Genomic DNA, 26,082 nt, shown 5'->3' on the forward strand with positions numbered 1-26,082 from the left:
ACTTACTTCACTCCCCTGTGTGTCTCCTGCAGTTTTCTCTATACATTTGTCCTTTTTTTTAAATACCCAAACAATCGTTTACCTCTCGTCTTTTAACTATCTTCTACAATCCTTACAAAAGTCGAGGAAAAAACACAAGGAGAGAAGAATGAGGACAAGGTTTTTCGGTTTAGTTTAGTATTTGAGCTGTTTCCTCTCTGGTCTACAAAATAATTCAAAGATCTCCTCGGCCGGGCGTTATGGTTTTTTTATAACCCAGTTTCTTGTGTTGTGTTTCCATTCAGGATGACTACTTCAAGAGTTGGGCTCCTGCCAAGTCTGCAGACCAAGGTGAGTCCTGTTTCTTTGTGTGACTCTTATGTTTATATTCATGCTAACTGTAGTATCTGAATCTGGGTGGTACTTTTGAGTACCAAACAAAACGGGTCTGGAGCATTGAAAAGGTGTGTACAGAAAAGACATGAATCCCCTAACAACCTGTTAACAAACTACGATTTTGGTGTCAAAATGCAAATTGAGTTGATCTGTAAGTCTCTCAAGAAGTCTACAAAAACTCTTATAACCATCTTTCACAGCACGGATCCTTACTTAAGCAAGAAGAGCAATTTGCGCTAGAAAACCAGAGGCCAATAAGATAAGATAGGATGTACCTTTATTTATCCTCCTTAGAGGAAATTCACAAAATAACACAGCAGCACAACAAAGTAGCAGCGCAAGGGGGAACAATAGTAAGAATAATAGTATGAATAAAAATAGAGATATTATACAAAAAAGTAGAACAAAAATATATATATTTATATATATATATATATATACACAAGGCCATCATCACCACAAAGTCCCTAAAGGATTGTTTGCATCTTTTTAAGTTAATTGTTGCAGTCTTTAAACATGTGTTAAAACTAAAGGCAAAAATGTATTAATATTAATTATATTGACATTTATAACCATGTGTAATAAACCTTGTACCCTCTGTTGTCTCACTCTCACAACCAAAGTCAACTACAAACTCAATCAAGAATGTAACACATATCATTAAACAAAAAATAATGCAAGATTCTCACAGTTACATTCAAACTGCATCCTCTTGCATTAAAGAGAGTTAATCATATGCAGGCAGTGTTATATTAATCAGTGTTATGTATCTCATGGTAGAAGTAGTGCTAAACCATTTACTGTATTAATTAAGTTACTGTAGAAAATACACAGAAACCTAAAATGAATTTTCAGATCATATTTAATGAAACATGCTGAGTGTGTTGATGCGTATAGTTATTTATTTAGCTGGCATTAATGGTACAGTTGTACTCATAATTAACTAATTTTGCTTTCTCGACACTGTGTGTGTGTGTGTGTGTGTGTGTGTGTGTGTGTGTGTGTGTGTGTGTGTGTGTGTGTGTGTGTGTGTGTGTGTGTGTGTGTGTGTGTGTGTGTGTGTGTGTGTCTGTTTTCCAAGGCCAAAATGCTGCTACTTTTCACAGTATACTGCTTATAGATGTTTGCAATCACTCAGAATCAGTCACACTCAGTCTCACCGTCTCACATCAGGGCTCCATATTAACTTTCCTCCAACATCCCAGAACCATTAGCGGAAACAAACTGCCCCAAAGTAAATTAAAATTGTGTTTGCCGCTCAAAGAAATACGTTTAAAACAAAGCAGTATCGTCATCGGTAAAGATTAGAGATGCTGCTCAGTAAACGTTTCCTTGATGAACTGTGCCTTTGCAACACAGTTTCATATTTATGTTCTCTTCAGTGCACGCCATGTGAATTTGCTTCACTCTGAGTGTAAAGTTCTCCCTGTTGTCTCACGACATACAGCTCCGCCCCGTTGCTGCAGAACTGAGCAGATTACGTGTTTATTCAAAGTTTATTAATACTACATGTGTTGCGTGCCCAAAAATGATCAAACAACTGTACTTCCTTTGGGTCCACATGCAGCAACACATCCGCAAAGCGTCAAGTCGATAGGATTGAACGTTTTTAGAGATATGCTGTGGACACATGCATAGAGACAGATAGATAAACAGCTAGAGATTCATACTTTAAATTGGATTAGATTAGATGGTAAGATGTGTGCTTCCTGCTCCTGATAATTCACCGTTAAGTTCGTTGAGTTGTGTCGGAGCAGCGGACCGCAGCTCTGCTCACATATTAGAGAAGGTAATTAATATTTGCCTGATTAAAAATGTATTATTTCACCTCTCAGGACCCGTCCGCTATTAATCAGAGTTCATTTTTATGACTTGACCTGCCTGATCCGTGGATAAAACTTCAGTCACTCCTGTACGTGTGCATGCCATGTTTACTAAATGTCTAAGGCTCAGCTAATGAACACAGAAAACCATAGAAGGCCTTTTTCACAGCAGACAGAATTTTTTTAGTCATTAGTCATTGCTTGGTTCAGTTTGTCATTTGCTAAGAAATATAGATCTTAATAAATAAATAAATAAAAAACTACACATAAAATCTTTTTTGTCTCTGGAGCCGTCTTGAGGAAGATCTCTGTTCATCTCAAACACCATTCCTATCATAGCCCACGGGAGGAGATGAGATGCCGTGCGTCATGAGCACAGTCTCTCACTCACTCTCTCCCGGGGGCTTGATTGGTCTGCAGCTTTCTGAACAGCAAATCTCTCTACCGCCAAGTTTGTTCTGCTCTGTTCTGTTCTGGCTTGGTTTTGCATATCTAGCGCAGGAACAGTAAGTCTTCAGGGAAAGAATTGCTGAGCAGGTTTATCTGGGCCAGCTCCTCGTGGATACTGAGCCTAACAAAAAACAGTCTCCCCTCAGCGCATCAAATTTGAGCTGCTCTCTGGTTTCTCAGAGACGACTGAAAGACAAAAAGTAAACAGAGCTTCATTTCCTTATAACTACGGACTAAATACATGAAAAGTTATGGAGGAATCCTCTGTGCCAAAATCCAGGGGAAGTACATGTACATGCTGGATTCAGATGCTGAAACAGTGTTCTGTGCTACATCTGTGCTCTGTTCTCCAAACATGGAGGCTCTACTTTGATTCCCATCAAAGGGGATTTCTGGTATTTTTAGTTTAAATGAATTGTACTTACAAAAAACTATTGCAATCAGTCCAGTAGATCGCCTCTGCCGGCAGATGCCACATGGTGACAGCGGCTGCAATGTAATCTTATGGGGCAACTGCGACAATCAAGGCTAAAACTATAATTCTAGGTCTTTGTTAAGAATCTGGTAACAATCTAACTCTCAAGTATCATTAAACTTTGCTTTGGTTTTTGCATGAAGACGGAGGAAAAACGTGAGAGAGATGAAGAGAGAAGTTTGGATTTTACTGAGGAAAACTATGATGGCTAAATCTTTTTTTCTGTGGTGAACAATGTTTATAAAGCCTTTTACTTGAATGGCCGCCCCTTCTTGTTTGAGCATGGGTATATCAGCAAAGGGTTCCTACAAACTGAAGACTGAATAAGCTAGAGACAAGCTGAGGACAATTAGCTGATGCACAGTCTCGAAGTTCTGGAAACCTGTCATGTTCCTTACAGTGTTGTGACCTTTTGGTGGACATTTTGTGGACTGATGCAGTTGTCCCATAAGATTACAATATAGCCACTGCTGGTGGCCACGATCTTCCAATTCCAAAAGTTGTTCTAAGTAGCATTCATTTACGCAGCCACATTTATAAACATATGACCCAGGTTGAAAACTAAAGAAATTCCCCTTTAAAACCAATCTGACTGTGGTGTCCATTTTGAATGTACTGTAAACTGTGGTTGTATATTAAGGGTGGCTGTGGCCCAGACAGTGGAGCAGCTATAGCTAGAAAAGAGTTTATGAATGTGTGTGTAAATGTTAACTGCGATGTAAAGGACTTTGAAAGGTCAAGAAGAATAGAAAAGTTCACTGTCCATTAGTCCTTAATTTACTAATATTTCATTCAGTTATAGGCCAGAGTCAAACCTAGTGTCTCACTGTTGATGCCATCAGCAGCTGCTTGGAATAATCAGAAGGAAAAACTACATACTGCCTCGGTTTACTGTGCAGTAGGCAGGAAGCAGCACCCTTAATTTGCCAGTTTGCTTCTTTTTTTTTTTGCTCTTTCATTCTGTCACTATGGTATGAGCCAGATTGTGCTTCCAAAGACTTGGTGACTAATGACTAGTGACTCGTGATGTGACGTCATGATATCTGATCCGGTCAGATTACAGAAAATCGTATTGAAATGATAAGTGTGACCACCAAACATGGTTGGTGGTCACAACGAGCGAAAGGAGAGCAGCATCAATCAGCACCTGCTGATCTCAGTTTGACTAATGAATTGCTGGGCGCCCTTGGAGACTAATCAGCAGCAGAAAGGTTGATGGGGGTGGTGGGGGTATCCAGTCCCCTGATGAATCACTCTGTGGTTAATGTGTCTCCATCACCAATGAAGGAAATCAGCTGGATCGCAAATGACTTGTTGGTAAAACTGAAAGTTAGACGATCAAATCCCCCAGTGGTAAAGCTGTTTTCCCCGCGTCTTGTGGCATAATGAGGACAGTTGTTGTGGAGCTGCCACATAAACTAATCCACCTGTCTGCTTTGTCTCATTGAAACAAACATATGACCCAGCTCATCCGTGTATTTTAAACATGATAGGATTTTACTGTTGCCTTAGTTTTGCATGTAATACTGGTTTCTGTGGAAATCTGTTTTCTGTTTTGGTAACAGAAGGCCAGGAAAAAACTTATAATTACATCTTTCCCAAAATCCAGATTTTACTCATTAATCAATTTAACTATTGTTTTCTTTCTTTTAGCTCGGTAAAAAATCTCACGACAGAAATTCTGTTTTTTTTCAGCACAAAACATCATGACGATAACAATATTACAAACACTGGCCATCTAGATATTTTTGTGTGTGGGATTACTGTGTGGCGTAGGAAGGAATTCATGCATGGCACTACCAAAGGTGAAGATTCATTTGAGAAAAGTTTTTGGGCTAAAACCAGCAGTCTTTATAATCATGATCATCACTACCATCTGACATCAGACACTTTGAAGTTAGGATGATATAGATGTTCAATAATTTAGTTTTGTTGCCAAGGATGCTACAACATTTATATGACAGAAAAAAGGTTTCCTGCCCCGGATATAGGTTACTGCATAATTAAGTAGACTAGTAACTGTCTGACACAAACAGTTATGGTGGTTTACAGTGTTGTGGTCGGTTGAAGCTTTGATACAATGCGGCCAGGAACCTAGTTCACCACCTTCCCGCTACTCCCTCTCCCTTTTCTTTTATTGTTACCCTCATTTTCACTAAACTCTCTCATCATTTTTAATTTGTTTTTCATTTTTTCAGGTCATCTAACTCTCACCACCCCTTCACCTCACACACCAGTTTCTGCTCATTGTTTTCTATTGTTTCTGACGTATTTAGTTCATCGGATGGAAATTACATAATTATGAACAATGGATGACTGTGAATCAACATACCACAATGAAGTAAACACACACACAGAGAGAGAGAGAGAGAGAGAGAGAGAGAGAGAGCCTGTGAGATTTTGTTGTTGGAGGTTTTCAAAAAAATGAATTATTATGAATATTGATTAATATTTTAAGAGGTTTGGTTATTACTGTCACATTCCTATTGTGTATTTGTACTTCTCTTCTCTCTTTGCTTGTTTTGCCCTGCAGACATTTTTTTGCTGAAACAGTCTTGGTACATACATTACCAACAGAGATACCAACATTCTTCATGTTGGTATCTCTGCGTCTTTAATGCATGTGATCATTTTAGCTCTGGTCATAATCTTCAGTTGTTCCATGTTCCGACATCTCAGTAGAGAACTTGTCCTAGTTGTCATTTTCACAGTACAAACTATATCTCGCCTCATTCAGATGGATTCATGATGGAAAGTCTGTGTGAAAATTAATGAAATTAATGTTTCATTGAAGTATTTTGCACTGGATTAACACATTCCTTTCTTTTCAAAATCTGTATTTTTAAAATGATCAATAAATAGTGATGATCACGTATAGATTAAATATTTATCAATCTGTACTAATCTACCTTGAAACACAACTCTTGAGATGAGAAATTTAAATATTCATCTGTATTCCAGATGTTAATTTAGTAAAAATGCACAGTGTGATATTAGTTGAGAGAAATATGTGGTATTGAGCTGAGAGAGTTCTTAAAATCCCACATCACAACCCCTCTTGTCTCCATCATGCATGTGGACCAAGGAGACTCCTCTTAAGTGCAGCATGTACTTGTTTCCCTGGTGACAGCTCACTTACCTGTCGGTTTTCCAGTCATGGATGGTTAACCTGCTGCGGCTCTGTACATGTAAGGCTTAAAATTCTATAGCTCTGTGAGTAGGTGCAGGTGTGTGGCTTGGGTTGTGTATGTGGGTGACATTGGCCTGCATCCCGGACAGCCCGGCTCCCCCTGTGAGTGGATTACACGGACATCTGCTGTCCTCAGATCAGAGCTTCATGCTTTCATAGTGAGTGCCCGGGGGCCAGTAGGAATGTAAGGGGACATAATTTGCAACAAAATAAAAGATAAAGCAGCACTTGAGGGTGATGTCACTAATACAATAGAAGCTATTCAATAAAAATAATCTCAATGCATGGTCCTTCAGATATTTTTTCCCGGAGCTTTAAACCAATTCAACAAGTTTCCTCTCTTCATTTATGATTAATCTGCTGATTTTTTTAATGAACAGGATGTCAGATTGATGTTTTATTAAATAAATCCAACATGGAAAATATATCCCAGGAGGTGACAACAATTCAAAGATATTCTGTTTACTATGTCTGATAAAAATGCATCAAATCCTTCAAAAAAAATAATTTAAACTAACTTAATTAGACTTTGGAGATTTCTCATTAATATTCAAGTGACAGGTTCATTAACATTTATATCAAATATATGATCAATAGTATTTTACAGGTAAGGACACCAACGCTTTGCATCCTTCAGAGGCTGCAATTGAAGACTGATTGCATCATAGTCTAACCCACTTGGATTAATTGCACTGTGACAAAGCTAAAGAGCTAGCCTAGCAGAGGATCTTTGTCAGGAGTGGAGTAAGTGTGCAGGCCCCTCTTTGTTTTTGTTGAAGACAATTGTCAAACATTGTCCGACCATGATTTCCGTTGTCAAGAATGAAGTTTTACACTCAACAATAGCCACATTTTTAAGAGTCAGGGATTTGAGTCTCATGAGGAGGATAAAGATACCTGAGATGCGTCTCCCTAGTGATATCTCAGAAAACAGCCCCTGGAAAACTTTCACATTTTACAAAAGAACCAGTTTTTGCATTAATTTGTAACTACCAAAGTTAGTCCCATTGTTTAGGCAAAACCCAATATCCTGTGACTTTCTGCCATCATAAAAAGTCCAAGGAATATGAGCATACACACCCACATAGTTCTCTTTTGTTCACACAATATACACAATGGGCTTATACACTCAGCTGCACAGGCACGCTCTTAGCTTGTTGCTTTTACTCTCCGCCCACCCGTGACTGACTGTAGCGGTAGAGGCTGCCTCGTAGTCATTCAAACATCAGCCATGTTTTCAGTCTTGTCTGAAAACTTTTCTCATTTACAAAAGAAAAACAGAATTACCTCCCGTTAAACAATCTCATAGTCACACACACACACAAAGCTTCCGACTTGAGCCATAACAGTGAGTGGAAGACACATTCTCTTATTTAGATTTAGTGGCCTGAGGATTTATGTTTACGGGTTGTCTGTCCATCTTTCCCATTCTTGTGAACACGTTATCTCAAGAATTTCTTACATTTTTTGTACAAATGTTCAGTTGGACTCAGAAATGAACTGATAGTATTTCGGCGGTCAAAGGTCAATGGTAAGTGTGACCTCACAAAGCACTTTTTAACCCTGTGGACACGATATCTCAAGAATGCCGCAAAGGAACCTCTTAAAATTTGTGGCAAACATTCAGTTGGACTCATGGATGAACTGATTGGAGTTTGAAGGTCAATGTCACTCTGACCTCATGTTCTTGTGAACGTGATACATCAGCTACACCAATAGGGAATTTTTGAATTGGTTGTAAAGGGTCAAAGGTCAAGATCTCAGTGGCCTCACCAAACATGGTTTTAGCCTCTTGAACAGTATATGTCAAGTCTGCCTTTTGGGAATTTCTTCACATTTTGGCCAGTTGGACACAAAGATTAATTGATTAGATTCCAGTGGTCAAAGGTCATGTTGACCGCGTAAGAGCCTGGAAATAAAACGTATGTTGACTTAAATGGCACTTTTTTTGTCTGAGGCATACATCCGTGGGGAAGTAATTCAACTTTATTGATTGTTGTAAAATTATAAAGCTCTGTTATCAAATGCAAATTGATAGAGAAAATAGAATATAAAAGAAATGAATAATAATAATTAAGATAATAATTAACTACCTGATTACCTAAGTATCAAAAAATTTGAATAAACATATATATGTTTAATTAATAGGATCAATTCTACCAAGATAGAAATACAATAGTGGATATGGTTTTTCTTTAACTTAATTGTGATATAACGGCTGACTTCTCCAGCTTCTTTAACCATGGTAACACACACTGTACATGCCACAACATCTCCTCTTTTATGGCCACCCAGCACAGCTCCTGTCTAGCTTTCAGCATTCAGCTCAACCGTAAATCCATCATGTCCCCTCCAGGTCAGCTCAGCCTTCCTCCAAAAGTCAAACTGAATTTTTTATTTATTACTGCTTTTTCTGCATCTGCATTATTTTTCCGCTCGGTCCCATCTGAAATGATTGGAGAGCTGCCCTGAAAAAAGACCTTTAAGCTTGTAGCAGAGAGACAGAGAGGCAGAAGGAGAGGAAGAGTCCTTGGCGGCTGTTGTACTGTCAGCAAGACCAATGTCAGAAGCAGAATTCAGCCTATTTCTCTCTGGGCTCTTGTATGTAGGCAGGCTCCGCAGATTTGCGAGGCTGTGATTGCAATGCATTATCCCGAGATGGGGAGTCAAAGGGAGGATTTACAAATGGCAGGCGGTGCTCCTTTATCACAGCCAGTGCAGAGGAGCACAGGAGAGTCAAACTGGCAGCGAGACGCGAGCAGAGAACACACAACACACACCAAGACAGACAAAAAGACAATACAAGTTCAGAATTTTCAGGTGTTCACTACTCCTGCCTGTGCGCTTAATTAGATTATACAGTGAATAAGTGGTTGCCATGGGAACTGTTTTGGCAGCAAAAGGAGAAGTCATTTGTGATGCTCCCTGGTTTGGCAGTAGCAGCCATAAACAAAGCCTCGAAAAATCTGGAACTTCCAAATTGCCAATCAGCCTGATTAGACGTGACATTGTGTTTTCCCAGCAGAGTGCGCGTCGCTGTTATATATTTCATCAGCCCTTTCTTCATCTCACTAAGCCTCTGTCTTTGTGAAGATATGATTTCTGTCTGCTCCCATTCCTCATCGGTCCATCTTTAATCACCCCCAACTCTGTCACCCGCGTCTCAATACATTCTCATACAGCCATCTCTGATCTGTGCCTGCAGGAGCTGAAAGAATTAGAAAGAGAGAAACCGATAAGAGAAGAGACGGATAGGACAACAAACAATGGGTGGCACCTCAGGTCTGTGCATTAAATGGAGTGTGAGCCGGAGAAAGAACAAATATCTCATTTCAGTTTAATGTGCTAAGGGTTTGTAGCTCGCTCTCCAGGCGTTCTTTAAACATTGTTTACCGCTCAGATTTTAATGGCTTGTTGGCCACATCATAAAAAGTGACTCGCTATCCGCGACCCTCGGCTCGGCTCTTATCTCGCTCTTTCAGCGGGGTGAGCGCTCGCAGTGTCGAGTCCTAACACATAAATGGGACTATCAGCCGGAACACACTCGTACATGCTACAGTGATTTCAGGCGTGTGCGGTAAATTAACCAGTCACACACACACACACCCACACATACACACTGTGAGGTGGTAATCAATGATACCTGGAGCCTGCGGACACACAGAGGAAGGAGAGATACACAGTCACGCCAAGGGTATTGGGTAATTCAATGCACACATGAAGCAATCATATCAGCAAAGCAGTTACATTTCTGTTTAGGAAGGAAAAGAAGGGATGGTGTGGAAGAAGAGGTGCAGATGAGCTTGCGGCTAAGAAGAGAAATGGTGATTAAGAAAGGCAGACACCGCCACAGTGAGTCCGGTGAATTGTTACTGCTCCTGCACTTCCAGTTAACAAAGGCAGAGCCAAAACCAACAACAAACTCGAAGCAAAATGAAGTTGTGAATCAATGGACTGCAGTGTTCGAGCACTGCTGAACAGGCTGTTTTCAAGGGGAGATACACACAGCAGTAAATCACACAGAGGGAAGACGAGGTGTGTATGTTTGTGTGCGTGTGTGTGTGTGTGTGTGTTTTCATTTTGCCCTTTGTGCCCAGTAGGCAATAGAGCCTCCAATGATCATCATAAATTAGGATAAATAAACTTCAGAGGATGTGAGCAGGCTGTTGGTAGCGATCACAGCGGCAGCCCTCAGGCTAAATGCCAGCGTGCGAAAGTGACAGCAGCATCGAGAGAGTCTCCCGGGAGGCAGACGGCGGGAGAAACAAAGATATACAGACACGGGGCCTACAGAGAGCACTTGAGAGAGATTGCCTGCAGAGAGGATAAGTCAGAGATAAGAAAGGCATCTCGTAATGAGGAGAACGGGGCTTTGGCAAAGAGGGGAGAAGGCAAAGTGTGGAGGAATAATGAGTACAGGGTGTATTGACCAAAAAGTTGGGGTTTTGTCTCCCATAGTCACATGTCACTACCTTTTTCTGGTGATTATGTTCAGCCCTCCTTCAAAGGCGTCACTCGCTGATAAACCCAGGAGATGGATGAGTCTGAGAGTTAATCATCTCAGGGTGTTGATGTCACAGCCTACAGACAGACATGACAAACTCCTTGTACCTCAGTGTTTGGCGGCTCCGCTGCCTCCCCGAGGCGCCGCCATCACTGGCCTGCCTCCATATGGGACGCTGTACTGCAGTGCCGGTGTAGGAGAGAAGGTGGATCCGCGTACAACCTAGATGAAGAGATTTAGATGCTTTGCTTTGCTTTTCCAGGGGACGTGTTTACATGATTTTATGTCTCAGTAATGAAGGTGTAATGCTATTATGCTTCCAGCAGGTTGGAAATCTGAGTCTATGTACCCCAGGAGATGCATTGGAGAGCCTCTTCTAAGAGTTCACGCTTAGCGATTAACGACTGCACATTCAACGCCGATCGGGGGCTTTTATCTGCGACTTGCAGAACTCATCAGCAAATCGAGATGAAAACCATGTAGAGAGAACTAGGCGTTAGTGGCACTTTACAGCGACACAGCAATATATTAATTAAGATGTCCTTTCTCATTTGTTTAACCCGTGTAGCGCCCGTTCAAAACGCCTAACCCTAACACACTGTGATTCAGGGGAGAAAAGAGACCCGATTGGTGGCTATTCACAGTGAGAAACCCCGGTGAAACACACAGGGGGAAAAGTTTTGTCGTTAGGCAAGTTAGATACGTTTTTGTGGGTCACCCAAAGTCCAAACAAGCTTATTAGTCACTTGCTGTGCCATAACAATAGCAGTTATAGAGTCTAGCATTTGACCGGAGCCTGCAGTATAACTTAGTATGGTAAATTTACACAGTTTGACCTCAATGGCAGAGTGGCGCTGTCCCTGTAGGCGATTGTGGTCGTGGAGTGTTATTGTGTTACCACAGTGGTGCCGGGCTACCAGCAGAGATGTTAAGTTGTAGATTTTTCTTTAGTTCCTGTCAATATATGAAATAAAAGACATGTATCTTGTTAATTAATGCTGGCATGTGTATTTTTGTACCTTGGATGGAGACAGACCACCTGTTTTTCTCTGCCTCTCAGCTCATTGACTGATTTGAAGTACTATTGATCTTCTCTTCCAACATCAAACAAGTATATTATGTTTCACAAAATGTTGAAAAATACGAACTACTCTCACATGTCTTTTGCTTCTTCTTGGTTTCTGTAGAGCGAGAGGCCCGACCTGGTCGAAGTGGAGACCCAGGCAGTAAAGCCCACCCTGGCTCGACCAAGAAGACAGTGAAGGATGGTGAGTTCAATGGGATCATCATTTTCATCAGGGTGGAGAGTGTTTTTTTTTTAAAAATCATTTCCACTGGCTGAAAAACTAGTTTCAGCCAACATGCAGTTAAAAGTCGGTTGAGACTCTTAACCACTATGTTCTTGGTGTTACAGCCGACTTAGCTAATACAGGGCATGTGATTTACTCCTCCTATAAAAGTGAGATCTGTATAGTAAGCGTGATCAGGTATCAGGTGTAATGAGAAATAAATGCAGACTGAGGCATTGTGTTGCGTTGAGCCTAAATTGTTCCGCTCCGCTGTCTCGGTTACAGTTCCCGTTAAACAGTGGAGATAATGCAACAGCGTTTAATACAATTAGTTCTCCTCCCCGTCTCAGGTTGTGTGCAGAGATGTCGGTGCGGAGGAGAGAGATAACCGAGCTCACACTGAGCATTTCACACACAGGAAGATCAAAGTCGGGCCCTTTAGACACATGGAGCTATTTCCAGGGTTAGCTTCAGTTCTAACATATACAGTGCAGGCTAACATTGTAATTTAAAATTCTGTAAGTGGGTGGTAATGTACTGGGATTCCAGTGGCATGCTGCTCTGGTGTTTGTGCTTGTGGCTTGACAAGCTAATGTGGGTGTAGTGCGCCAAAATGCTTTATAATGGTGTGTGTTTGAGATTTCCATGGGTAACAGCCAACATTTTTAATATGCTTATTCCTACTAGCCAGCAAGTGTGACACAGCTTTAAAGGCCATATTGGAGGAAAAAATTTAGATTTTGAGAACAATGTTGTAATATTGTGAGAATAAGGTCATAATTTAACGAGAAAAAAGTCACAACATTGTGAGATGTAGGTCATAATTTATCTCACTCTCACTGTAAAAACTACAAAAGCCCTTTGAATATCAGGCAGATGTAACAAACGATGGTCTCGGAGTCTATTACGACCAAACTATACTAAAGTTTAACGTAACAAGATGCTGCACATTCCTATTTCAATGCAAGCAACTGGCTGATCCCCAGTAAAATGAGATGTAGCCCAAATAATATAAGGACTTAATTCTCATAAAATTAAGAATTTACTCTTGTAACGTTTTTTATTACTTATTACAAGAATAAAGTGGTATTACAGCTTTTAACATTTGAATTTGATGGAGGTGAACTGTAGTCAACTAATTTGTTAGACCACCGTGTGTGTTACTGAAAACAAACTTGCTTATTTACAAAACAACGTGTGATCTCATTCATAAAACAGTTGGTGACTATACGTAATCAAATATCTCACGTCCATCTGCCCTGAAGCTGGAGACGCAGTGCAACCACGAAACGTTAAAGATGGCTCGACTGAGTAATTCAGTTCAAGAGCATAAACACGCAAGTCAGTCGCTCCACTTCACGGCAGATTAGTTTTGCCACGAATAGGCTCCAGAGAACAAAAGTTAGCGAATGGAAATCTAAATGGGGAACCAATTGGCAAATCAAAATGCAAATAGAAATGTCACCGATGCAGCGACACACTGAGCTCTGTTCGTTAGGTAATTAAAAAAACAATTACACATGTTTTGATTGAATTCACTGTGAGATAAGCTGCATGGTAACATATGTAATCCACGGTATCAAAACCCAAGATAAATCTACAAAAAGAGCATCAGACACATTCTTCTACTGATGTGAGAGCTTGGATAAATATGTCTCTGTGTGTTTGAGTCAGTTCAAATACAGATGTTTGGGTCTGTGGTGAAATGTCTGCTTATTTTTTACAGTTCTTCTCTCTTGATGTCGTGTCACTGATGTTGACCCCTCATGTTCTATATGGGCAAACAAACCGTAGTCGTTTTGCCTTTAAATGGAGCAAAGTGGGAGCGTTTTGAATCACATGTCGCCTCATCAGAATCTCCGTTTTCCTCTCGTCTGGTGTTTGCTGTGAGTTACTGTGTGGTGTAGTAATCTGGCTGGAGGCATAATGTGTTCAGTTCAGCGCACAGGCTTTGTCTTCTAGATGGTGTTTAAAGAAAGGAGAGATTGAAGAGGGTTTTCAAACACAGACAAATTGAACTGTCTATTGCTGTTGCTTTAGATTCAACACATGCTTTGGGTAACGCTGTGATCTAATGGACACTCACAACTTTTGCATGTCAGGGTAGGTATTTCTGTTTTGAATATTTATATGCCTCCATGCTGTTGGCAGCCATGTGGCCTGAGGCATTCTCAGTTTTCAGGGTTGTCTATCTGCATCTGTTCGCCCCAGCCTTGTGAACGCAATATCTCAAGAATGTCTTGAGGAAATGTTTTCACATTTTGTAGAAACCTTCACTTTGACTCACCGGTGAACTGATTAGAGTTTGTTGTTCAAAGATCAAATGTCAAGGTCACGGTGGCAAAAGTGTGAGAGTGTGGAACAAACTTTACATAGGCTGAAACTACACTGGTAGAGGAGGCATGCAAACAGAGTGCGGTATTTCTAGTTTAGAGTAAAATTGATAAAATGGTGAACATAAGTGGATAATAACAGGAGAGAAGACTAGATGGAGGTAGAGGAGACAGAAGGCTGATCCACACACACACACACACACACACACACGCACACACCTTTCAGATTTAGATTAATGAATGCCTCCGTCTAGGACAGTGCAAAAACATTTAATTATCCCTGACACTAAAGGTGAGGCAACAGGCCAGATGCCTGTCATCCACCTGTGCAAGTGTGTGTGTGCATGTGATGGTGTGTGAGGACAGAGGAAAAAGTCACAGTGGGTCAATGAGAAACCAGGCACAAGTCAAGAGCGTGGTCTTCATTGTGACCTCTCCTGACATCGACTGAAGGTCAAACTGACACTAACTTTGAGTCTGGCAGCAACATGTGTCCAGTTTAGAGTCGAGGGGATTTTTTTTCTAAAGCAAACGAAAAAAAAGACCAGCTGACGTTGTACAAATTTAAAAGAAGAAGTGAGTGAATAAAAGGAAAACCTTCCCTTCGTGCACAGCTGACGCGCACTTCTAACCCTGCCACAATCGACAAAACAGATACAAAGAGAAAATAGATATTACAAAATTCAGCCAAAGCAGATCCTCTCAGATTTTTTAACAAAAAGGTTGATAAATATTGTTCCAGTGTTCTCTGCAGAGAAAAAAACATAATGTGATTTGCTGGCTGAGGTCGGAAAGAGACGACCTGCTCACAAAATCTGCTGCTCCGGTGACGTCCTCTGTGTCTAAACACACTGAGCAGACTTATTTCTTTTGTGTTTAGAATAAAAAGAACGACTCTATTATAGAGGTGTTCCTTCAGACCATTTATACTCTGCAGTGCAGGATCATAAGCCTGGGAAAACTGGCGAATGTGAAATATTATTTGGGGGCAGCGGTGAGTGACTGGGTTCAGACACTGAGGTTGGAAAGATAAACAGGTTCACTGAGCTTCAGTTCTAATAACCATCAGTAAATCAGGGCGGAAAACATTCGGCTGCAGTTTCTTATAACATCTTATTGGAGTTTTCACAGCATTTTGTGACTTCAACAAGCAGTTAACATCTGCTTGACGACGCATGGCCTGGATGTAAACAAGATGGGAAAATAAAAAGGAGTTGTAGCTTTTGTAAAATCAGATAGAAGTCTCCCTCAATGGTTAACAGGAGCATTGTGCATTAAACTATTTCATCTTGGGGTTTTATAAATGGCGGAATAAAGTCTCTAGGCTCTAAATATTAGCAACTCATCACTAAAATCGAATTTATATAATAAGGTCAATAGTTGGAATATTGGTGTCCATCACTGTCAGAGGTGACATCTCCCAACTGACCTTTCAAACTATAGATTTTCAGTATTTGGCTAAAGAAGCTTTTAAAAGAATAACATGTGGGAGATGTACTAGTCTGCAGCTGTGTTATTTCAGTGTGTCGGATACACAGGCTCTTTAATTAAATATAAAAAATCAGATTCCGTGTCAGTAGGTCCCCAATATTAAAGATTAATAAATGATAAATACAATTTGAAGCTAGTGATTAAAATCCTAGTTTATTTTCTTATAAATGTCTCCGTGTATTGAGGAAAAAAATTAAATTTGATACATTTTCATTACAGCTCTAAACTTCTTTATGCGCTCCTTTAAATAAAAGTATAAACGTCAAGCCCCGAGCTCGAACCAAATATCTGTTTGTGTTTCTCTGAGCGTGTCCGTGTTCCCTCAAACCAAACACATTTCATGCATGTTTTATTTTCATCCTCTCAGTTCTCCTTGATGATGCTAAGGATCGTAAATGCAAATTAAACAGGTCGTGTATAAAATAAAAACAAAATGTGGATTGTTAGTTGCAAATTCCACTTAAAATGAATTCTTGGGTAGGTTTCGCATGCTCCTTCACTTTGAAGCTGTCTTCAAACACCAAGAGATTATTTGCTTTCACCTTGTTCTTATAGAAATGTTTTTTAGCTGCAAGTTAAGAGACAGAGGTGTTTTTCCAATACAATGTGTAAGTTTGCATTATGTGTTGGAATATGTGTGTATAATGTTAATGGCCAGCGATGATTATTCATTGTGTAGGTGATAGTCCTCAGCCTCCCTCAGTCTCCTGGTATTTTGCGGTTTCTTCTGGCGGCCTGTTTATCTTCTCCATTCCACAGCCACATCCGCAATAATATGATTTACCCATGTTTTCAATAATTAATTTTCTGGATGGTGAATCCATTCTATCTCCGTCTTCTCCCAGAGGCCCTCTCTGTGCTTTCATGCCTCCGTCATTCCTCTCTGTCATCCCTCGCTCCGACGCCTCTCACAGCCCAAACAGTCGGACCCGGAGGAACGTTCACGAAGCAGAGACAGACGGAGATTTTATCTCCTCCTGATCGGTTTTCTCTCTCTCTCTCTCTCTCTCTCTCTTCTCTCTTCTCCTCTGCAGACCCCCAGGTGAAAGAGAAGAAACACCTTTTTAATTAGTTTATCAGGGCCTGAATGTGATGCTCATTTTTCTAATAACAGAAACATGTCCTTTGGGAATGGTTGTTGGAGCTCTTGTTTATTTAATTTTAAACTTGTTTATTTGCTATTAGAAACAGTAGCTGGGGAGAGCAAACAATGAGAGCAACAGAGCACACAGATGGAAAAGGAGCGCGCACACCCGTGCACACAGATTACAAAAACACCCCATTGACCCATGTACAGCACAGCAGCAATTCATTTAAGGTCACCCTCTAGTCTCTGACAGGGCTTGTTGGCAATGTGGCCTCTTCTATTGAACTATGACTATCTTTATTATCCAATCACTGCACTCTGTTCTGGCCACCGTCCAGTATTAGAGGACACGGGAACAGTGTTTTATCTCACCCCTCTCCTCCATCGCCACTTCTCCTGTCTCTTAAGAAACATTAGGTGGGAAAGAAAAGAGGATGGACAAAATCTTGCGGAGACAAAAAAGTGGACGAGTAGGGCAATTTACTGTCAAGTTTAATTGTAATAAAATTTTACTGCTTCAAGTGTAATGTGCTTTTCTGCCAGGAACCCACTTGGAAGTGTTGCAGCAATTAAATAGCTGGAAGACATGTTTAGGGTTGAATCATCCAGGAGCCTTTTAAAGGAGGACTTCTTGCACAGTGTAGACAATAAATTGCCATATTTGTGGCATGTCTGCGTGAATAACAGCGCAATGAAACAGCAACACTGTCCCGCTAATGCAGTTAACAATGATTCAGAGACTGTAGAACGATTCTACGTTTTCCATGTAAAAGGCTCGAATCAAAACCATGAGTATGTGTAGAAGAAAGTCGTGTACGCTTTGGAAGTGTTAGAAACAACTTGTTGTGGTTAAATATTTTATATATTCCAAATAACGACTTTTTAAATCTATACATCTTTAACCTTTAGTGGAGAAGAATGGATATTTTCAATAAAAAGTTCAAGTTTAACTTTTGGCTGAAGTGTCTCTCCCTGGAAATTCAAAAAACTACTTTTGGGGGAGGGGGGCACCTATGTTATATTATATATATATATATATACACACACACACACATATATATAAATGTCATGACATAAAGTCCCAAACAGTTAACTCAAGCTCCAAGACTGTAACACTGGGTGATGTTACTGCAGATGTGTTGTAACGCTGCCTCACACCACGATGATATAGGGATTGCTTGAAAAATGACATGTGAGACGTTGGGTAAAACTCCGGTGTGGCTAGAGACACAAAGGGATGAGAAAAATACACCAAACCTCTCATAGCTTCACGTATTTCTTTACATGTTCATAGATAAAATACAGGCATATTTTCTTTACACGGGCTTAATGAAAATTTCATTGATCTTCATGTTCAGTCAGTTGAAGCTTTTTTTTTTTTGTAACCAAATTTTTTTTTCTGTCTACGCTGCAGCACAACCTTTTTTTTTCCAGCAGGGATGGATTTTCTTTTATGTTCGTGCTGTGCTCTCTGAGCCTAAGCTACCAACCAAGGACTATATTGATCCTCCCCCCCCACCCCATTCCCCACCCCCTCGGCATACAACAGCAGATCTAACCAGATGGTAGCTGGGATGGTTCTGAGTTTGCAGCAACAGCCGAGCGTTCAAAGCAAACAGAAACACAGCAGTGAAACGTACAACAGCCACAAGGTGTCCACGTGAATGCATTTTTTTATTTAAGATTGTGAGAGTCTTAAGAACTTTGTTGCGTTTAGTAGAGGAGTATATTGGTTCCGAATATAACGAATATCATTGAGCCACAACTTAATTTTTCTCGTATTAATTACAATATATACATGTATATAACACAGAGATATGGGATCCCTTCAATTTAATACCAATTTTCTTAGAGATAGATTCATTTCAACTGGGAATTTCTGTCACAATGCAGAATACAGTTGGATCATGCTCTGAATTCACACTCCTGATTAGCATCAGCTTCTTCATTTATGCTTCACCAGCTGCCTGGCGATCAGCTGACTGGTAACATCCAATCACATTCATGCACCCACAATCACTCTGCACATACAGTCATGCCAACAACGGCGGCTGCAGCAGCTTCCTTCACCAACCCAGCCTCTCCCTTTTGGTCCCTTTACAATGTACAATTTCTGTTCCGCACCAGAGTTGACTCTGAGAGGAACATGATGAAACCACTGGTCATCAGTAAAAAAAATTATAAAACAGTGGTTTCTGCAGCAGATCAAACGCTGTGGGACAAAACCACTAGCAGCCAATTTAGTGCTTTTGCATCAAAAGGACCAAAGGAGGAATCAAATTTCTGACAGTGTCAGAAATAACGGACAAAATTTCAAAATGTGTCGGTTGTTACAGCCTCTGTTTATAAGCACAGATATGAATATACAACAGGAAATGACACCACTGCTTCTTTAGAGCAGAAGGGACAATGTTATGGACAGATGCGTTTTATTGAGTTTTCTGTATTAAAACTTGAGAGCAATGGTAGATTAAACAGTTTTTTTGTTCTATGTACATTGTATTTCTAAGAGTAACCTCCATCTTCAGAATCTCTCAATTAACATTAAACAAAACCCATATGGTTTGCGTTAGCTAGCGCTTCAGACTGTGCTTGCCTGACGCTGGATTTTTGCACATCATCATCATAATGACAACAATTGGTCATACTTTGGACACATAACATAGCCAGCTATAGTGCTAACATGCCATGCTAGCTATCAATGTAATACTAAAGAGACGTACACGAGAAACAACAACCAGATGAACATATACCAGGTTCACCAGCTGCCTCTGCAACCTCTTTCACATTGGGATTTGCTTGGCTAGTGCCTGTGTAGTTTGATTGGCTGGTCTTCCAGTGCAGCTGCCCAGCTTCCTCTCTGATACATCTAATAAAGTTAAGTGGGTCCATTGTTACATCCACATGTGACTTGAAATTAATATGTAAGATGATTAATGTGATAGTGTTGTTAATTTAAGTTAATTTGTAGGGTTATTTGCACAATAAGCATTGCATCTTGCATCATTTGAGAGTTTATTGTGCCAAGCATTTTCTACCTAATGTAACAATGTGGCCATTTGCCATAAATCCTCAGTAAATCTGACTGAAATACAAATTATTTTAGATATTTTACAGCACGATTTGGTCCCAGCAATTATTTGGAAATATCCGTCAGGAACACAATATGTCTGTGTCCGACTTAAATTAAAACTGAGGACATTTTTGGGGCCATTTGTGAATCATCTGCAGTTGTCTTGTGTCCTCGCTACCCTCCGCAACAGCTCTGCCAACCCCTCCATCTGTCTCACCCCTACAGTCTGGTAACTGGGCACCCGGGGGTCATCAGTCAGCTTTACAAATGGCCAAGGACAATCGCTAGACAAATTGGGAGCCGTGTCTGTGTGGGCAACTGTTGCTGTTGCTCAGAAACTGCATCTGTAACAGTACAGTGAATAACACACACGACTAAACTTCTCTTGTGTTGCGTCCTCCCTTATCAGCCTCCAATTTCAAAGCAATGTGTTTTCACAGTTCCTCCATTCAGCAGTGTCTGATGAAGAATCATAATGATTACTCACACACACACACACACATACCACACACTCACACTCACACCCATTGCACTTGTTCATTTGGCAAATTCTTATCAGCAACAGGCAACCTTGTTCATTTACATAAATCAATAACGTTTTCAAGGTAAAAATGTGGTTCAGTAGAGGAGTTTCACTTGGAATGAATGGATACGTAATAAGGCATTTCAAGTTTTATTGTTCATGCAAATTAACTTATTCACGGACAAGGATGAGAATAGAGTCATATTTTAAGATTAGAGAGAAGAAAAAAGGAATAAAAGGAGAAGAGAGACACGTACTGAGGAAAGTGAAGGAGAGGTGGCAAGAGTGTGCTGCAGTGCTCCTGCATTACAATTGATTGGCTGGTTTAACTGCCAATGCTGCTCACTCAAGCTTTTAATAGATGGATAAAACTCTCTTTCACCCAACAATCCTCCTCCTCTTCGCTCTGTCATTTTCTCCTCTCTTTTGTCTCCTTTTCTTTCCACTTCCCCCTCCCTCTTTTTCTTCTGTCTTTGCCTTTGCTCTCTGTTTACAGTGCCCCTCCTTTCCTCTCTTCTCCTCTCATCTTTTCTTGCCCCCCTCTCCTCCACCCTTCTTTTCTTTCTCCTCTCGTCTCTGCTCCTCTTGTCCCCTCTGTTATCCTCCCATCTCCTGTCTTTACATAGCATAAAAATTCAAATCACATAAGCTGAGAAAAACGATTCCACATTCAGCGCAGCGTTGTCTCTGCAAATTAACTGTTTTATTGTTGATGAGAACGTTTTATCGTAATGGTCTACATGCAATGCTTTGCATATTGGTGTGTGTAGGTGGATAAAGTGGCATTTGTACGTGTGTGTCTTACTTCCAATTTGGCCGCGAGTGGAGGTCACACTCTAATCCTAAATTGTTCTCCAATCCTCTGTTAACCAGAGACAATCCCCCATTTTTTTTTTCTTCTCCCCTCTCCTCGCTCCATCTCTCTTTTCCTCACTGTGATAAAGTCATTATGTAGCAAAGTGAAATAAAACAGGTTTCCTGCAGCACTGCGAGATGGAGGTCTCAAAAAGCAGGCAATAGAAACATGCTCTAGCACAGACGGCTATCTGTCTCTGCGATGTAGATTATGAGAGGGCACGCAGGCTTGTATATGTGCTTTTGCATGTGTGTGTGTGTGTGTTTTACAGGTTGTAAAGACATAAGTGCGTTGCTCATTAATGACAGATGTGTGCAGCGTACTATGAATCTCCTCCCCTGAGACTATCTCAGCTTCTCTGTCATTATTGAGTGTGTTTGTTCTTACACCTCAAAGATAAAGAGAGCTCTTTAATTTCCTCTGACAGAGTTAGGTATGTTTACAGTTGATATGGGTCGCTGCTCATTCATTCTTAAAGATGGTTGTGGAGATTATAGCGTTACCGCAAGCAGAGGAGTGAAAAACTGCCGAGTCTCTGGCTGATTTAACGCTGATAAACCAGCATGTAAACAGCAGCACAATGTACGATCGGGTCAGAAACTAGTTGATGTTCACATCAGACACCAGCTGTGGCTCAAGCATATCCCATTAGAGTCCCTAATGGAGACATGGCCACTCTTGTTTTATGATGTTAGCAGGCACATGCTAATGACTTGTACATAACGCGGGGCTTTGATCTGTACACTCTGCACTCAGTCTTAATTAACTTGGGATTTGAAATCATTTTTAGTCCCTTTACCATGGTGGTGCCATGTGGTCTCCACATGTGGTTTAAACCCCACTATGCCTTTGATCTCGTTTTATTGTCTTTGTTTTTTTCAGTTGGTTTTGTTCATTATTTTTTTTTTAAAAAGCGTTTTATCTTTCTTCAACCCACATCCAGCACAGCCTGTGTGACAGAGAGGGCCATCAGCCCAGAGTTTGCTGCCTGATGTGGGCTCGTCTCTCACTTCATTTTTACTCAAGGCTCTCCCCTCTCTCTCTTACCTCCTCCATCTTCTGTTTTCCTATTTTCTTCTGTCTGTCAAATGAGACTTTCTGTGTGCTGTTAGCCTAGTGTGAAACGACACAATGCTCGGAGTCAATGAGCTGCTGTGATCTTTTGTCACCTTGGACACCTGCCAGCTGTGCCTGGCGGCCACGGCGATAATGTCACTTTGGAGATTGATTTGGGAGAAGATGGGGTCGACGCTCAGGGAGAATAGTCCTCATTAAGAGCAACTCACACCGCGGAAAACTCAATGTTTACCTCGTGCCTTTCTCCATTTTTTTGTCTCCGTGTTTTTCCCCAACTCATTATTTCTCTGCCTGCTTCATTTAGTTGAATGTAAGAATTTACCAGCTGGAAAACAAAAAGAACAGCTTGATGTTTTGCTGCATCAACTTTCAAATGCAGCTCTATATCACCCCTGATGCTCTCGCTCTGCGTGTTATTTATTTTTGCACTTCGGGAGATGAAGGTTTTTCGTTGTCCTCTCCCCGTAGGCCCAGACACCACCAAGGACCCCTGTCTGAAGGTGCGCTGTCCTCCTCACAAGGTGTGTGTCAGCCGTGACTTCCAGACGGCCATCTGCACCAATCACAAGCCGCCAGCTCACAGGTAAGCACCAGTAATATCACATTTATTCCTCCGCATCTTATCTACAAAAAGAAAACAACAAAGCTGTCGAGTTGTGGCTGTTTTAATGCAAGAATCTCTCTCCCTCAAATATGAAATTTATATTAAGTTGGGGTAAATGCCTGTTATTCACAATTACTATGCAAAGTTGAACTTCAATACGCTAAAGACCCTCAGGGAAGGTTAGGCAAATTATACCAATGCAGCAGAAGCATGAATTGAAGTAGCATTTTGTGTGTCAGCAACGTGCGAGAATCTGTATTATAGTGACATACAAATACACTCTGAACACAAATGAATTGTGATCCAATCAGTTTGCCCTTTGGAGTCTGTCAGGACCCAATTTGTTTGTGTTTCCAACCTTGTCACGTTGCCAGTTTTAAGGTTTTTCAATTTTTCAGTTCAAGAATCATTTCCCCTAAAAGACACGTTGTGCTTTCTCCGTCTTGAGGTTTAATTGATTTCCTCAAGTCATTAGCTCCTAAGATACTCTGCTTTAATGCCTTTCCTTGTGTTGCATTAATTAAGTCCTATTTGCTGCTTAATATGTCAAACGATTCACCTGAAATCCACGTTTCCCCGACTGCATCGCTCATCGACTCTTTGGACCATGATATTGTTTATCTACGTGAGTTGAAGTAGCTGCAGTAATTCTCATAACGCAGATTCAGTGACCTCTCAGAGGACAAATTCAAACTTTGTTGCTCTCGAGATATTTGAAACCATATTGTGCAATGCAATTAATGTACACTGTGGTGCAGCATGCATAGTTTATCAGGGAGATGAGTCAAGATCATTATTCACTACTGCTAACAAAATACTTTCTTGAAAATGCCCTGTACACTCTTTGGTATCACTGCTGTTGTTTCCACAAGCAAATTAGTCTTGCTCTCCACTAGGCTGCTGTCAACAGAAACGTGCAAAGCAAAGTTTCTTCTTCTTTTTGAAATTGATTTAGTTCTTCGCAGACTTCCCTTATAGGTTGATAATAATGTTTAACTGGACATCTCCATTAGCAGCAAGAAAAACATTAACCTTTTTAAATTATGGAGGCTCGCTGTGTTAATCTGCGAGCGCCTCCATCCTGCTGTGTGGAGGCTGTAGCAACGTTAAATCCGAGCCACATGGAATCTCAGCAGGCGGCTGAAGTACAGTAGTATAACGGGGAGAGAGAGAGAGATCGCTGTCTAGTGTCTGTTTGAGGTTGTCTTTCCTCTCTGCTCTCTGAAAATGTCCTGAACATTGAATATTCACCATGCATATACACTAATTGCCCTCGCCAAGCTAATCCCGCCTTTCAAATCACACTATTAACTTGAGCACGCTCTCGCGCTACACGGCATTTATGCAGAGCGCTTAATCGCAGAGGATGATGAGCACTGGATTGGACGGCGAGGAAGATGAGTGGAAGCATCTCAGGCGACGTTTATCAACCTACAAATTTCCAGCTTAAAGCAGCCTTGCCTTATCTGCCAGCACGGTTTTTGTTTATCGGTGCAGTGTGCATGACTAATCTGCTGTGGCAATCACTGTGGCTCCGCCGATGAGTGTGACACTTCTAAAGAGGCAAGAAAGTGGTTGATGCTCTTCCTGGGATTTGAGTGTTGTAGTTTTGCAGATTGTTGACGTCTCTGGAGAGATTAAATGATGAGCTGTTGCTTAATGTGATTTCAAGCTTTTTGACTTTGGATTACTATTTAAGCTTTATGCTTTGGGTGGGGAAGCTTCAACGTGACAATACTGTTAGTCCTGACTTAGTTTTGGTCTTAAATTAGTCGGGAGCAAATCAGACAGGTTTTTTTTTTTTTGTGTCCGGATGACATTTTGGCTGATTCCAATAACAATCTGTTACAGCTAGGTCTGTATATCTCTATGGACTGCTCAAGCATCATTCGATAAACTTGAAACAGAAACCAGAAGGCTTCCGGCCCGGAAATCTTGTCCCTTGCCTGCAGAATCCCAGTCCCCTATGCAGAATCTGTTTATGGTGGTTAGTTAGATCTCAGCCTAGCTTTGTGATACAGCTCCTGCAGTTTGGGGCATTCTGCAGTCAGGTGTGAAGAGCAAACCAGTTGAATTACAAGATTTCTGTTTTGCCATTTAGCTATGGGATGGAAAAAATATATGCAGTTATTTATATTTAATGCATATTTACCTTTCAGCATTTTCTGACCTGGATGTCTGTTTGTCTTTCATTCACCTGGTCCTCTGTTTGGATAATTTAGCCAGCATATATGTAAATCTAGAACTGTTGTGATGCCCGGCCTTATACCTGATGAGGGTTCAGCAGACTTAAATGTTACATAATTATTACAGCAGGAAACAGGACAGAATTTGCTCAGAATCTATTATTTTTGTTCACAGTGTGCTTTTCTCTAGCGCTCCTGTTACAGATTCACACGTGCAGTGATTTTCTGCCTGTGACACAGGTTGCATGCGCCTGCGAATCTCCACCTGTTCACTTCGGTAGTTGATGTTCACTCTGCACCAATTGTCATCGTCACTCTCATTTTTTCTGCGACGACTTGCTCTGCCTCTAATTCCGTCTCTGCTCAAAGGATGTGGGCTGTGGGGTGTTCAATGAAAGCACTTGGATAGAAAATTGCTGCGAGATTTGGATCAAATGTAATTACACTGGTTATTGAAAAGGCCTCCGTGGACCAATCAGGATTCGCTCAGCTGACCCCGAAAACCAGAAGCGCTTCTAAAACTTTCCGCTCAGTGTGAAACAGACTCTGCTGGGTTTCGATAATATTCCTGACTGGAAAGTTATTGCTGTGCTTCAATTTACCCCCACACATTGATTTATGAGAGTAAAGTTTAAATATTCAACATACTGTCCCCTGGGAAGGGTTTTGCTTCACATACGCTGGGTGAGATGGTTTGTTTATGTCAAAATCCCAATTCGTGACTTAATGAAATGAATTGTTTCTCA

The 26,082-nt window shown here is 40.8% G+C and overlaps 1 protein-coding gene across 1 annotated transcript in view; it reads left to right on the forward strand.

Moving 5' to 3' along the window:
- spock1 (SPARC (osteonectin), cwcv and kazal like domains proteoglycan 1) overlaps window positions 1–26,082 on the forward strand; it is a gene marked incomplete at its 5' end in the record, with an annotated part of 95,266 nt that overhangs the window by 46,139 nt on the left and 23,045 nt on the right. The window contains 3 exon segments of the mRNA XM_047340694.1: window positions 285–330; window positions 12,005–12,085; window positions 23,015–23,129. Of these exon segments, the coding sequence (XP_047196650.1) occupies window positions 285–330; window positions 12,005–12,085; window positions 23,015–23,129 (242 nt within the window).

This window comes from Hippoglossus stenolepis, chromosome 7 (assembly GCF_022539355.2).
Source record: "Hippoglossus stenolepis isolate QCI-W04-F060 chromosome 7, HSTE1.2, whole genome shotgun sequence".
Classification (NCBI taxonomy): domain Eukaryota; kingdom Metazoa; phylum Chordata; class Actinopteri; order Pleuronectiformes; family Pleuronectidae; genus Hippoglossus; species Hippoglossus stenolepis.